This window comes from Ictalurus punctatus, chromosome 20 (genome assembly GCF_001660625.3).
Source record: "Ictalurus punctatus breed USDA103 chromosome 20, Coco_2.0, whole genome shotgun sequence".
NCBI classification, from domain to species: domain Eukaryota; kingdom Metazoa; phylum Chordata; class Actinopteri; order Siluriformes; family Ictaluridae; genus Ictalurus; species Ictalurus punctatus.
This window is the reverse complement of record NC_030435.2, coordinates 12,274,494-12,287,939: the sequence shown is the minus strand read 5'-3', so window position 1 is coordinate 12,287,939 and position 13,446 is coordinate 12,274,494. Positions and strand designations below refer to the sequence as shown.

General features: G+C 37.3%; 1 protein-coding gene across 3 annotated transcripts in view; it reads left to right on the top strand.

The window, feature by feature from the left end:
* Positions 1-13,446, top strand: part of wdr47a (WD repeat domain 47a) — a 69,830-nt gene that overhangs the window by 27,370 nt on the left and 29,014 nt on the right. For all 3 annotated transcript variants that reach the window (XM_017461894.3, XM_017461893.3, XM_053673660.1), the window contains one exon: positions 6,624-6,741. In XM_017461894.3, the coding sequence (XP_017317383.1) occupies positions 6,624-6,741 (118 nt within the window). The remainder of the gene's footprint in view (positions 1-6,623; positions 6,742-13,446) is intronic.

The window sequence follows — 13,446 nt, the reverse complement described above, 5'->3', positions numbered from 1 at the left end:
CTATCAAGGAACATAACATTAACAATGTATCTAACTATACTATATCTACTATACTATATATAATACTCCGCGAGGTGTGCAGGGACGCAAGCGGTATATATCCCAAATATAATCAGACGTATATAACCGAATAGAACCATTTTTTTTTCACTCTTGTCAATGCACTTTTTTGTTGCAGGCTACAGAGTGTTACATTCTTTCAGCAGTCAGTTATAGGTCTAACATAGGCTATTCAATGGGGGCTCAAACATGACCACATAAAAATATTTTTGTTTTACTCATTTATTTATTTAAAGTTATATTGTGCCTTGTTGGTAGCCTGTGCCTGCTGGAATGGAAAAAAAAAAAGTTCAGTGTTAAATGAATATTTTGAAATTGTAGTTTTTGTAATTGATTTTTTCTTTGAAAAGCAAGACAAAATAGTAAAAAGCACATTTTGACTATTTAATTTATGCAGTGGTGTTCGAAATTGCGTGTTTGAAAAACGTGTTCGGCCTTCTGCCAAGTTTTCATTATATTCGGTTTCGGCTTTGGCCAAGAATTTTCATTTCGGTGCATCCCTAGTAGAGACAGTATTGAATATGTAATTAAAGAAATAATTTGTAAATCAAGGTTGTTATAGTGGATTCCTAAGGTAATGGGAAACACAAAGCTTTGCTTGGATCTTTGTGATTGCTGTCAGGATGATGTGTGATGAGGATTTTTGTGCTTTCAGTTATAGTGCCACCTATATGAAAAACTAGGTTCACTGCACTTTGTAGTAACTTGTAGTTACAAAAGTCACTCCTGGTCACACACATTCACTTTACTAGAGTACACTTTACTAGCTGCCATGCAAGGCACTAACTTGCCATCAGGAGCAACTTGGGGTTCAGTGTCTTGTCCAAGGACACTTGGTATGTGGAGTCATGTGGGCCGGGAATTGAATAACCAACCCTACGATTAGTGGAGAACCCGCTGTACCACCTGAGCCACAGCCGCACAATGTCCATTCTGCTCCAAACCTCACATGTTGGATAAAGGTCCTGGCCTGAAGACATCTACATGCCAATATATTTACATTTATTCATTTAGCAGACGCTTTTATCCAAAGCGACTTACAAATGAGTAAATACAAGCAAAGCGATATATCAATCGGAGAGCAATACAAGTAGTGCTACCATGCAAGATTTATAATTGAGTTCCAGAAAAATTATATTCAGTTATAGTCATAGTGCAATACTGGCAACAGCAAGTGACATGTTTTACACTGTGATGCACTCCTACCAACTAGGGATGTCACGATACCAAAAATCTAGTAGTCAGTACCAATACCACCAAAAGTACTCGATACCAAAGTCAATACTACAGTGTAGTTTAAAAAAATAAATATCTATCTATTTATCTATATATCTATATGTATAAAATTAAAAACTCTCCTGGTGGGCATCTCTGGCTAATTAGCCTCCTCTGGCTAATACTGGCAGAGAGAGAGAGGGGGGGTGGGGGGGGTAATATTTTAGTTATCAAACACTGTCTGACAATGACTACTAAAACAGTGGGTGATAAGGTGCTCTCCTAAACACACACACACACCCTTTATACTCTGAATGCAATCATTAGTTTAAATTCACTGATATGGTGGCAGGCCAAAAAGATTTATTAAAAGCATTAACTTTTGAATAATTATTAGTGACATTAGGCTACATTTAGCTGACAGGACACGGGCTGAATGGTGATGCATGGCGGTCCATTAGAAGGTAGTTTATAACATCGCAATGTGTTAGTGTCGTTAATAAATAACTGGCTATCGCAAACATTACATGGAGCATAACGTTAGCTGGTTTCACGGCAACAATGCCAGCTACTCAAACAAACATAATAGGGTCCGTCTTTCAGGTGCTTTGCCAAATCCGAGGTGTTTCCTCGCTTTGTTTGAAATGAACGATAGCATCGGTTGCACAACGGCTTCAGAGCATCAATTATATGTTTGTTCCATATTTAACTCTTACCATTTTCCTCTGAACTATTCGGGGCGGAGCTAAAAACTTGTCGCCATCTTCTGTAGTTTTTCCCGTGTGCTTGTAGGCGTCGTTCTTCTTTACCACTTGTGGACCGACTAAAACACTTGTGCGTATTTGCTGCCCCCATCAGTTCCAGAAGAATTCCAACCTCGGAACATTTATTACCACAGTACCTATGCTACTGCAGAAAAACAAGTACCGTCACGTTTTAAGAATGTTGGTACCGAAGTATCGGTTCTCGTGACATCCCTACTACCAACAAATTAAAATATCCCAGCAAGTAGTAAAAATGCTAGCAACATGCTAGAAACATGTTATACAGTGCTAGCAACACTTAGCTAAGTTCCAAAGCATGCTATAAACGTTATACAAAGTTCAATCTGTACCAAACGTTGCATATTTGATACGAGTCCTGGCCTGAGTACATCTACATCCCAATATTCAGATATAGTCATAGCGCCACCTACCGACAGCAGTAAATCACATGTTTTTCATCATGATACGTTCCTAACAGCATATAAGTGCTAAAAAGTGCTGAAAAATGGAATGGTGTTCCATGCTAGAAACATGTTAAAACATGCTGGCAACACTTAGCTAAGTGCTAAATCGTGCTATTACTGCTATTAAACAGGAAGTTAAAACTCAAGCATATAATGTTCAGTCTGTACCAGACTGATACTTGATGCGAATCTACCTGCCAATATTCAGTTATAGTCATAGCGCCACCTACTGGAAACAGGAAAATATGTCAAAAACAACTATATAAACTTTAAAAATTGGAATTGCTTTCCCCTGGCAGAGCAGCCCCAATGTGCACCTGGGTGCGAGGGCCTGGTTATCGCTGCTTGCAGCTTTAATTATTATTAAAAAATTTTTTAAAACACATTCACCCATTTTTTAGGCATTTGTCATCCTTGACAACTCACAAACTTGGCATACACATCAGACCTGCGTAAATTCAAAAAGTTATGTAGTGTTTAGGCTTGGGTGTGGACGAGGAGCTCTACAGTGCCACCAGAAACAGTCAGTGGTTGGGATGAAGTTGCTCAGGTATACAAGATTTGGTATGGTTATTGATCTCATCATGTAAGAGAAAGTTAATTTGGTTTGATCTGAATCCACCCAACAGATAGTCAGCCGTGTTGGATGGAATGTAGAATTTTGAAATTTTCCCAGGGTGTTTTGAGGGGCTTACGATGGCTGAAAACTTTATGAAAGTTTACACATACATTTGACTTAGAATATTTTTTGATTTATTATCGCAATTCGGCATAGACAGGCCATATCAACTCCATAGCGCCCCCTAGTTAGCAAATGCATATTTCATGCCTTTGGAATACTTAAACTCTTGAAACCTGGTACACCCATCAAAGATCGGCAATGTTCTATAATTCTTTTGTCATTTGTCCTGGGTGTGGCCAGTGGACTCCATAGCGCCCCCTAACATTTCCGAATAAATTTATGGCTGTGGTTGCCACACAGGTTGTCTGATTATTACAAGTTTTGGTGGGGACATTGTCCTCACCATTTTTCTCTTTGTCCTCAACGTTTTTCTCTTTGGCTTGTGTTAGCTCCGTCCAACAAGAAGTTGGCCATGTTGGTTTGTTTGAAAAAACGCATGCTCTGGATTTTGAAATACTCCTCCTAGGGGATTTATGTGACAGGCACCAACCATGGCCAACATCATGGAAAGACATTGAAGATGCTAAATTGCAAACGGATTTTTGATATATCAAATGGTGTTGACATGGGGAGGTGATATGGCATTAAAATGAGATATAGGAAGAGCTCATATTTTTGCTGTGCATTATGTGATTTAGATCAAAATTTAGATTTTTATTTGTTATTGTGGGCTGATCACATGGATGTGACTATTGCGGGGCATGGTCATAGAACCACCAACTGGTAACAGGAGGTGTGGCCCTTTTTACATACTTTGGAATAGCACTCCCATTTTTACCTGAAGTTGTTCAAACTTGTCTAGGTTAATGTCAAGACAATCACTCACTCATGTCTACACAGATCAATATTAGCACCACACTTTAAAACTGAGACTTATGTTTGCCAGTTTGCTCTGGCTACGACATGCGAAGGCCAAATGTCCCCCTGTGACAGAGGGACCCCTCGTTAAGATTGTTAGTTTGTCCAGTTACTTTTGAGCCTGCGAATATGTCAGGACTATGTAAAAATGGCTGTAATTGGTTTATGCAGTATTTTTGTTAAACCCATTAAAGCTGCAAGTATTTATGCAGTATTTTTGTTAAACACATTAAAGCTGAAAGTATACACTTCAATCACATCTTGATTGTTTATTGCTTCCATTGTGGTGGTGTACAGAGGCAAAAGTATGAAAATTGTGTCACCTGACTGTACATATAATTACCTTTTAGGACACCTTTTTCATATTTTATGTTTACCAAGGAAATTATTGTATTTGACGAACCTCAGGCAACACAACAATCATATAACCAACGGAAACATGTATTCCAATAGACATGTATTAGGCGACTAATAATAGAACATTTTAAAGGTGTTTATCACCCCTTTTGAATGTGTAAATATGAAAATTAAACGAGCATTTTAAGAGTAAATTTTGTTCTGGCACCCCCAGTTCATAGCAATGGTCTCCAAAGGCAACATGTGTTTTATACAACATTATTTTTTACTGCAGTAAGAAACCAGCAAAACCCAACTAGCATTTCCACTATATACTCAAAGCCTGAAACCTCCAGGAGTAATCACTACTGGTAAATGGGGATGGTCATTAGGAATTTGGGTCAAGGAAGCAAACTGTTCTAGCCTCCATAGGCTGTTGTTGAACTGTGTGACTGCATTCAAAATTCAGTTACTTCTCCTTAAACCCCTGTTGGTGTGTCAACAGTTATGCTTATATTATAGTCTTACTTTATGAGCTACATTTTAAGTAGAATACATGGAAGGCTTCAAAATTGTACATTACCCTCCACTAATATTGGCACCCTTGGTAAATATGAGCTTTATTGTTTAACATTTTGATCTTTTGTTTAAAAAAAAATCACACAAATTCTCTGCTCTCATGGGTATCAAACAATTGCAAACACAATACAGGTTGATAAAAAAAATTCTTAAATATGTGTGGCACAGTTATTGGCACCCCATGAATATTTTACATTTTTTAGTACACCTCAGTGACTAGGAACAAGAAATTGCTCATCCATGACTTCCTGTGTCACAGGGGTATAAATATGAGGTAACACACAGGCCAAATTCCCTTAGTCATTCATCACAATGGGTAAGACCAAGGAATATAGCTGTGATGTGCAGAAAAAGGTTGTTGAGCTTCACAAAATGGGAATTGGCTGTAAGAAAATAGCAATTTCCACCATCAGGGCAATAATTAAGACATTCCAGTCAACTGGAAATGTTATGAATCAATCTGGAATTGGACATGTGTCTATATTGTCTCAAAGCACTGTGAAAAGAATGGTTCAAGCGGACAAAAAATCTCCAAGGATCACAGCTGGAGAATTGCAGAAGTTAGTGGCATCTTGGGGTCAGAAAGTCTCAAACTACAGTCCGACATCACCTACTTCACCACAATTTGTTTAGAAGGCTTTCAAGAAAAAAAGCCTCTACTCTCCTCCAAAAACAAACTCAAGCGTCTTCAGCGACACTACTGGAACTTCAGATGGGTTTGGGTTCTCTGGTCAGATGAAACCAAAATAGAGCTTTTTGGCAATAAACACCAGAGGTGGGTTTGGCACACCTAGAGAGGTAGCCATATGGAAAAGTACCTCATGGCCACGTTTAAATATGGTGGTGGCTCTTTAATGTTTTGGGACTGTTTTTCTGCCAGAGGACCTGGACATTTTGTTACGATACATGGCATCATGGACTCTATTAAATATCAACAGATATTAAATGAACACCTGACTGCCTCAGCCAGAAAGCTTAAAATGGGCCATGGTTGGATCTTCCAGCAGGACAGTGATCCAAAACTTGCATCAAAATCAACATAACAATGGTTTACTGACCACAAAATCAAGGTCCTGCCAAGGCCATCCTGGTCCCCTGACCTGAAACCAATAGAAAACCTGTGGGGTGAACTGAAGAGGAGAGTGCACTAGCAACTAGACCTCAAAATTCATAATCCTCAAAATCTAAAGGATCTGGAGAGATTCTGTATGGAGGAATGGTCTCAGAACTCTTGCCATGTATTCTCCAACCTCATCAGGCATTATAGGAGAAGACTCAAAGCTATTATCTTGGCAAAGGGAGGTAGCACAAAGTATTGACTGAAAGGATGCCAATAATTGTGCCACACATATATTTGTGTTTGCAATTGTTTGAGCAGAGAGCAGAGTATTTTCTCTGAATTCTTTGAACAAAAGATCAAAAAGTTAATCAATAAAGACAATTTTTCACAGCCTGTTTTGCTGATGCCTATATTAGTGGAGAGCACTGTATTCGGACACTTCTGTTTTTTTATTTGATATACTTGCAGTATATTTACCCACTTGAGATTTAAACACATAATGTTTTTTGACTTTGTTCTTATAAATATTCAAGAGCATGAACAAAGATATGTTTGAAAAAATAAAACGTGAAGTAGAGAGAGAGTATTGTTTTTTGTATGTGCAGCTCCAGAACTGAAACTCCCTCAGATAAAATGATGAGCTTAAGCAGTTCCCAGAACTCCCGCCCAGTCTCTGCTCCGGGTCAGGATGCCTCAGCAACGACCTCTACCAAGAAGAATGAGGTAATTCATCAATTAATCCTCTAAGCAAATGATATAAGAGCCAGCTGTCAAGTTTGGCTAAAGATGTATTAATTTTGACGTAATTTGCAAATCAGCATGTGGTAAATATTTATTTTGAATGAACGAATTTTTTTGCTCATTTCGTGAAATAACTGAGATGTAATACACTTGAATGTGTGTTCGTGATGTCACGAGAACCGATACTTCGGTACCAACATTTCTGCAGTAGCATAGGTACCATTGGTAATGAAGTTACTGAGGGTTACGGTTAGACCTCTTTTTGGCCTGCCACCATATCAGTGAATTTAAACTAATGCTTGCATTCAGAGTATAAGGGGTGTGTGTGTGTGTGTGTGTGTGTGTGTTTAGGAGTGCACCATAGCACTTGTAGCCTCCGCTGTTTTATTAATCATTGTCAGATAGTGTTTGATAACTAAAATATCCCCCTCTCTCTCTTTTTGCCAGTATCAGCCAGAGGAGGATGTCCTCCAGGAGAGTTTTTAATTTTTTTATTTTATTTTTATACCACACCGTGGTATCGACTTTGGTATCGAGTATCGTGAATTTTTTGGTGGTATCGGTACCGACTACTAGATTTATGGTATCATGACATCCCTAGTGTGTGTGTGAATGTTCTCCAGTGTCTGCATGGATGTGCGTGTACAGTGTCTCCAGAAAATATTCACCTCCCAGTGATTATTCCTCTTTTTGATGTATTACAACTTCAAATTAAATATATTTGAATGTGATAATTTTTCTGCTCATTTTGAAGTGACTCTTCAGAAATAAAATTAAAGAAATTATTCAGATGTCCTCAGAATTATTTAAAAAATAAAAGTTTATTTTTGCAATTTAAATTAGGACTAGTATTTCATTTTCAAGAGTTCGCACTAAATATTTTAAACAGGGTACACCTGTGTTAATTTTAAATCCACTTGTATCCAATTGTATGCAATAAATATCTCTGACTTTGGGGGGTCTCACAGCTAAAATATCAGATCAGTTCTGCTCTCGTGAAGACCAAGGAATGACCAGTGAAGCTTCAAGATTGAGGATAAAAGATTGAGATTATAAAAAATATCTGCAAAACTTTGAACCATTATACCAAAGTGGAAAAAAATATGGCCGAACCTGTGCTTGAGCAAGAAGGGAAATTGTTAGAGAAGTGTCCAAGAGTCCAGCTACAATACTGAAGGGGTTACAGAGCTCACTGTCTGAAATGGAAGAACCTGTGCAGACATGAACAATATCTTCTGCTCTTCTCAGGTCTACCCGTTATGGGACAGTGACCAGAAGGAAGCTATTTCTGAGAAAGGCCATTTTAGAAAATCTGATAGCTTCTGGAAAGGATTTTGTGGTCTGATGAGACTAAAATTGAGCCATTTGTTCTAAAGCCAAAGCATAATGTTTGGCATGAACCAAAAATAGCACAACACTCATGTGATCAAGCACATTGCCTGGAGCATCAAGCACAGGGCAAAATCTAGAACAGAATGAATTGGGAAAAAAGAAGGTTTGTGTTTTGGAATGGCTGAGTCAAAACCCAGACTTAAGTCCAATTGAAAATTTGTGGCAAGGCCTGAAAATTGCTGTCCACCATCGTTCTCCATTTAATTTGACAGAGCTCATAAAGACACATCTGAGATGACTCAAATCTACTGCAAAAGAACAATTCACACAATTACGAGAACATCTAAATACTAAAATGATTTTTTTTTTCTGTTGAGAGTCATGTCAAAAGAAGCATAGTAATATCCCATTCTGATTTGCTTAAATTTGATTTTGCAACACAGCAGAAAGAGAAATAATCACTGGGGGTGAATACTTTCTGGGGGTATTGCACTGGAGCATTTGCTCTGGAGCTCAGTTTGGTGGTTTCCATTGATGGAAAAGAATGTTGGAGGTGAGGTGTACAACCAAAAATTACAGGGAAATTTTATTTTGCTGGGAAAAGTTATTTTACCTTGGTGGGTCGTGTCCATTTCTTTGTTTTTTTTTTAATCTTCTAATTTAAATTAAAAAGTTTAATGGTAGGAATGTTATTTATTTATAAATTATAAGTATACAAGTAAACAGAGGAATGATTGAAGCTCCTGCCAGACACTCCCAAGCAACCCAGAAGGTTCCCTGGGTTAAACAGGTAAATCTGGTCGGCACTCTGTGCAGCGAATCTGATTCAGTTGACAGCTCTGCTCCTGTCTTTTTACCAAAATTTATGTTGTCAATTCTGATGATGCAATCATAAAATCATTGGATTTGGCCCAGGGTACTCTGGTCCAAAGTATTCTTATAAGGTAGCTGGTGTTCAAACAAAATGTTTATTATTGACAGTTTGTTACTTGCACAAAAGTCTAATAACACTTCATATTTGCACTATATAGGAGTCATTCATATAGTGTCTTACACAAGTGCATTGAAAAAACATTTTATGTGCAAATAGGCTATATGGTTTAAGAATACCATGAGGCTAAAACTCTGTTAGATAGCAGTTATTGTGAGAGTTATAGCAGCAACTCTCAAAACTCTGTTAGTACAGAAGTACATTATAGTAAATTTTTAAGTTAAGCTATGTAGATTTAGTTCTTGTTTAAGTGTTTAGTGAATAGGTAAGTCTAAAGTCTTTATTTGAAGACAGCCTTAATCTCAGCTGTTTGGACAGTCAGTAGTCAAATCTCGAATTGCAAGGGACTGGAAAAGCACCTGAGTGCGGGGTTTGTACAAGGTGCTTGAAGTACTTGAATTTGGCTCTTTGAAATTTAGTACTGGAAAACCTTACATTTTTATCTAGTTTAGTTTATCTAGTTTTTATCCATTTTATCTACTGGTGCTTAAATAATGCTTGGATTATAAAGTCAATAAAAAGGAAAATACTAAGTAACTTTAAATTGTTTATTTTCTAACCTGAATACAATCCTTTCACACAAAATATGACACCGCTGCAGCCCCTCCCCCTCGTCCCACTATTCACTTACTCATTTTGACAGCTCCGGTCCACTTTTCAGACCACATTAGTGACTTTTTTTCCTAAAAAAGTGCCCAACAGAAAAATATGTAAATGAGAACAGCTTTATTTGGAATGTGGCTGTATTAAAATACAGTATGTGAGCACAGTGTAGGAGAGAAGCAAACAGCTGTAAAGGGCTGACACTAGGCAGAATGAAAATACAACGCAAAGCAGTAATGAATATGCTAATAAGTGCACAACATCATCTAGTGACATTTAGCGACTTTCCATTGAAAGTTTTTGGCAACAGTGCTCCTGTCACTCACCATAACTGGCGTTATGGTGAAGATGAAGCACTGCCTGAGAAATGCAAATTTAGTCCAACATGGCAGGAAAAGGTGCCATATAAAAATTGGTTGTGTTTTTATTATTATTATTATTATTATTATTATTATTTTATATAAATTATTTATTTATATATTATTATTTTAAATATAGAATATGTTTGAATGACATCTCCTTGAAAAAAAAATAGTGCTTGAAAAGTTCCTGAGAGTCCTGGAATTTCATTATGAGGCATCTGTACAAACCCTGATAAACTTGTCAGCTAGTCTGCTAATACATTCAGTAGTTGGTTCTGTGGGAAGATATTGACAGTGGTGGAAATGGCAGAGATACACTGGGGGGATTCTTGTTGGAGAGTTTTTCAGATGACCGAAATATAAATATAATATAAAAATAAACATATAAATACCTCTATAATATATAATAACATTACACTTATTTCATGTCTCCTCCAAACAATATGCTTTCTTGATTATTAAGACAGACACATGAAAGGTCAGTGAACAACATTCATGAATTATGGTTAGCAAAAAACAGACACCATTCATTCATCCTTATCTTCCATATGACAACCCTCTGCCCTCTTGCTCCTAGCATTTTTACCAGGTGGTCCAAAGTAATTTAATATAGTTTTATCAACCTGCCCAACTGACTGTCTCGCCCCTTCAAGCTCTTCTCTCTCTTTCTTGCCTTTTTTGACTGCCAACAAAAATAAGATTGACAGCCTGTGTCAGTGCAATAAAAAATGAAAGTGGTACAGTAAAAGCCCATACTGGTTTGAGAATCTGCATAAATGACAGCTAAAACACTTTACAAACATTACATATCTCTCTCTGTAACTACTGACAATGTTTCTGTTTGAAATAAACATGTAGGCTAGTATAATAGTGAAAATAAATTAAGATGAATAAGGGCATTCAAAATAGATTAAACCTGGATCATTTCAGGTACATGCACACAGCTTTATCCATATCAAAGTTTCTACTATTGCATCTGTTAATGTAACTGCTTCTGTTAAGATTTTTGTTAAGACTCTGTTAACTTACCTGAGGTGGTCTGATCCTATGATGACATGCGTTGATAGAGAAGCGTTCCCATCGGCTGCAGCCTGTATTGTGGCCAATCATGAAAGTCACTTATGTGCCGAACTCACATTTATGTAGGCAACTCACTTTTGTAGGCTTTTGAGTGGATGAAAGTGGATAAAAAACCCTCTTAATTTCCCCAAAAAATGTAGCCAGTTTCCAGCCCTGGATATAGATTAGTTGGGGCATTTGGGGAAAAAACAGTAGAGAGGGAGATGGTAAAGAAGCAGGCTAAATGGACTTTGCTAGACTGAAACATATTTAAGAATAGATTCTCAATTCTACAGTCAACTGCAGATTGCATCAAATTAACTGGTAAAACCCGAGTTTTTAGATTTTCTATTACTTTAATGAAATGTTATCATATGCGTTGGCCTATATATATTTTTCTTTGTACCACATTATATATTTGTTATATTTTAAAACTGAATAAAATTTTGATTAAATATGACCAGGAGTGTGAGAAACAGGCTGAACATGGCGAGTCCCAGGTCATTATCAGCCTGGAAAATCCTCCCATGTTGTAGACATAGCATCCTCCAGGCAAGGAAGGTTGGTAATTGAGCTGTAATGAGAGCTCTGTTGATGGGAATAAGCTTCTGCACTGTGCACTCTCAGTTCCAGAATCAAAGCTTTCACCTGAGCCATGTCCATCAGGTCATTCACACAGTTTAAAAAACTGGTACATTCTTAAAAAGTTGTAATATGATACACTGATTTATTATTTTCCTCATTTATTGCACATATTTGAATTCTTTTCTTGTTAACAGGTAGCCTAAAGAAGCACTGAAGCTTGAAATGTAATTTGTAGCCCGTGCTGTGTAACGTCAGTTCCAGATTGGTTATGGTGATGTAATTTATCTGAGCTGGGTCCTATAATGTTCAGACAAAGGGATTCATGCCTGATTGGGCTTCTAAACTGTTAGTAGTGGTTGGCAATCAAATGTTGGTTTGGTTTTGATGTGAGTAGTATTCCATAATGTTGGCACACATAAATTATCTGTTCTAGTCACAGATTCTTCCTCACTTTAGAGCCTGTTAGCAAATAGTAAGAAGAAATAACTTGGGACCTTTGGGTTTTGCAGTTGAAAAGTTGAGGCCAAATGTTTATAGGCTGACTCCACACATTTCATGTTAACTTACATTTCTTGTGTTAAGTCAATTAAGGTATCTACATTATTTCTATAAAAATAAAGTCTTTTTTTGTAATTTAAGAAAAAATAGCTTTATAGTTTTTAAAATTTAAATAATTTAGAGAGGCTGATATTTTGTTTATATGGTTGCATACACTTAGCATTTGATGGCATTGACTTTTAATTGCTTCAAATACTTGGGGTAGCCTTCCATAAGCTTCTCACAATACTTTGGCAGAATTGTTGCTCATTCCTCTTGACACAACTGTTGTAAATGTTTGGGGCCTTCCTTGCACTGAGACAGTTTGTCTTCCAGCTCAGTACACACATTTTCTAGGGGATTTAGCTCAGGGCTTTGTGATGGCCACTCCAGTAGTTTCATTTTATTGTCTTTAAGCTGTGACCGTGTTTTAACTTCCTGGCTGATGTCTTGAGGTTTTGCTTGAGTATTTCTAGATAATCCTACTCCTTCCTCATGATACTATCTATTTTCTGAAATGCACCAGTCTCTTTTCCAGCAAAACGCCCCAACAACATGATGCTGCCACCCACATGCTTCACAGTTGGGATGTTTTTCAGATAAAAAAAAATCTTACCCTTTTATCTTTCATATGTTATGCTGATAATTATGGCCAACCAGTTCAGATTTTGTTTCATCTGACCAGAGAACACTGGTCCCAAGATTTTTATATTTGCATACAATTGTTTACATAGATGCTCATAATGACTTGGGAAATTGCTCTTAAGAAGGAATTGGACCTGTGGAGGGAAACAAGGCATTGCCTGTAAAGGTAGGCCCTTAAGTACAGCTACAGGTGCACTTCCAATAAACTCCTAATTATGACAGTTGCCCAATCAGAAGCCCCTAAAATACATTACATCAATCTTTAAGACTGTTTAAAGAGATTGATAGGAACAAAGTAGATGCCCTAATCGACTTGCCAAAAGAAGTGGACGATAACTTGAAATCAGTGGAGCTATGAAAAACTGAGATTGAATATCCTGACCCTAAGTGTATGAGACTCTAACTCTTTTATTGTTGGATCACACTGAGCACTGAGCATACTGTGCTGTGCAAAAAAGTTATTTGGCATCTAGTTTGTCTAGAGCAAAACACAGATGCACATGCAGACACATGCATGTAATAATTTCTGAATAGCAGATCAGTCACTAACATTTATTGTTGTTTCTCATTTTG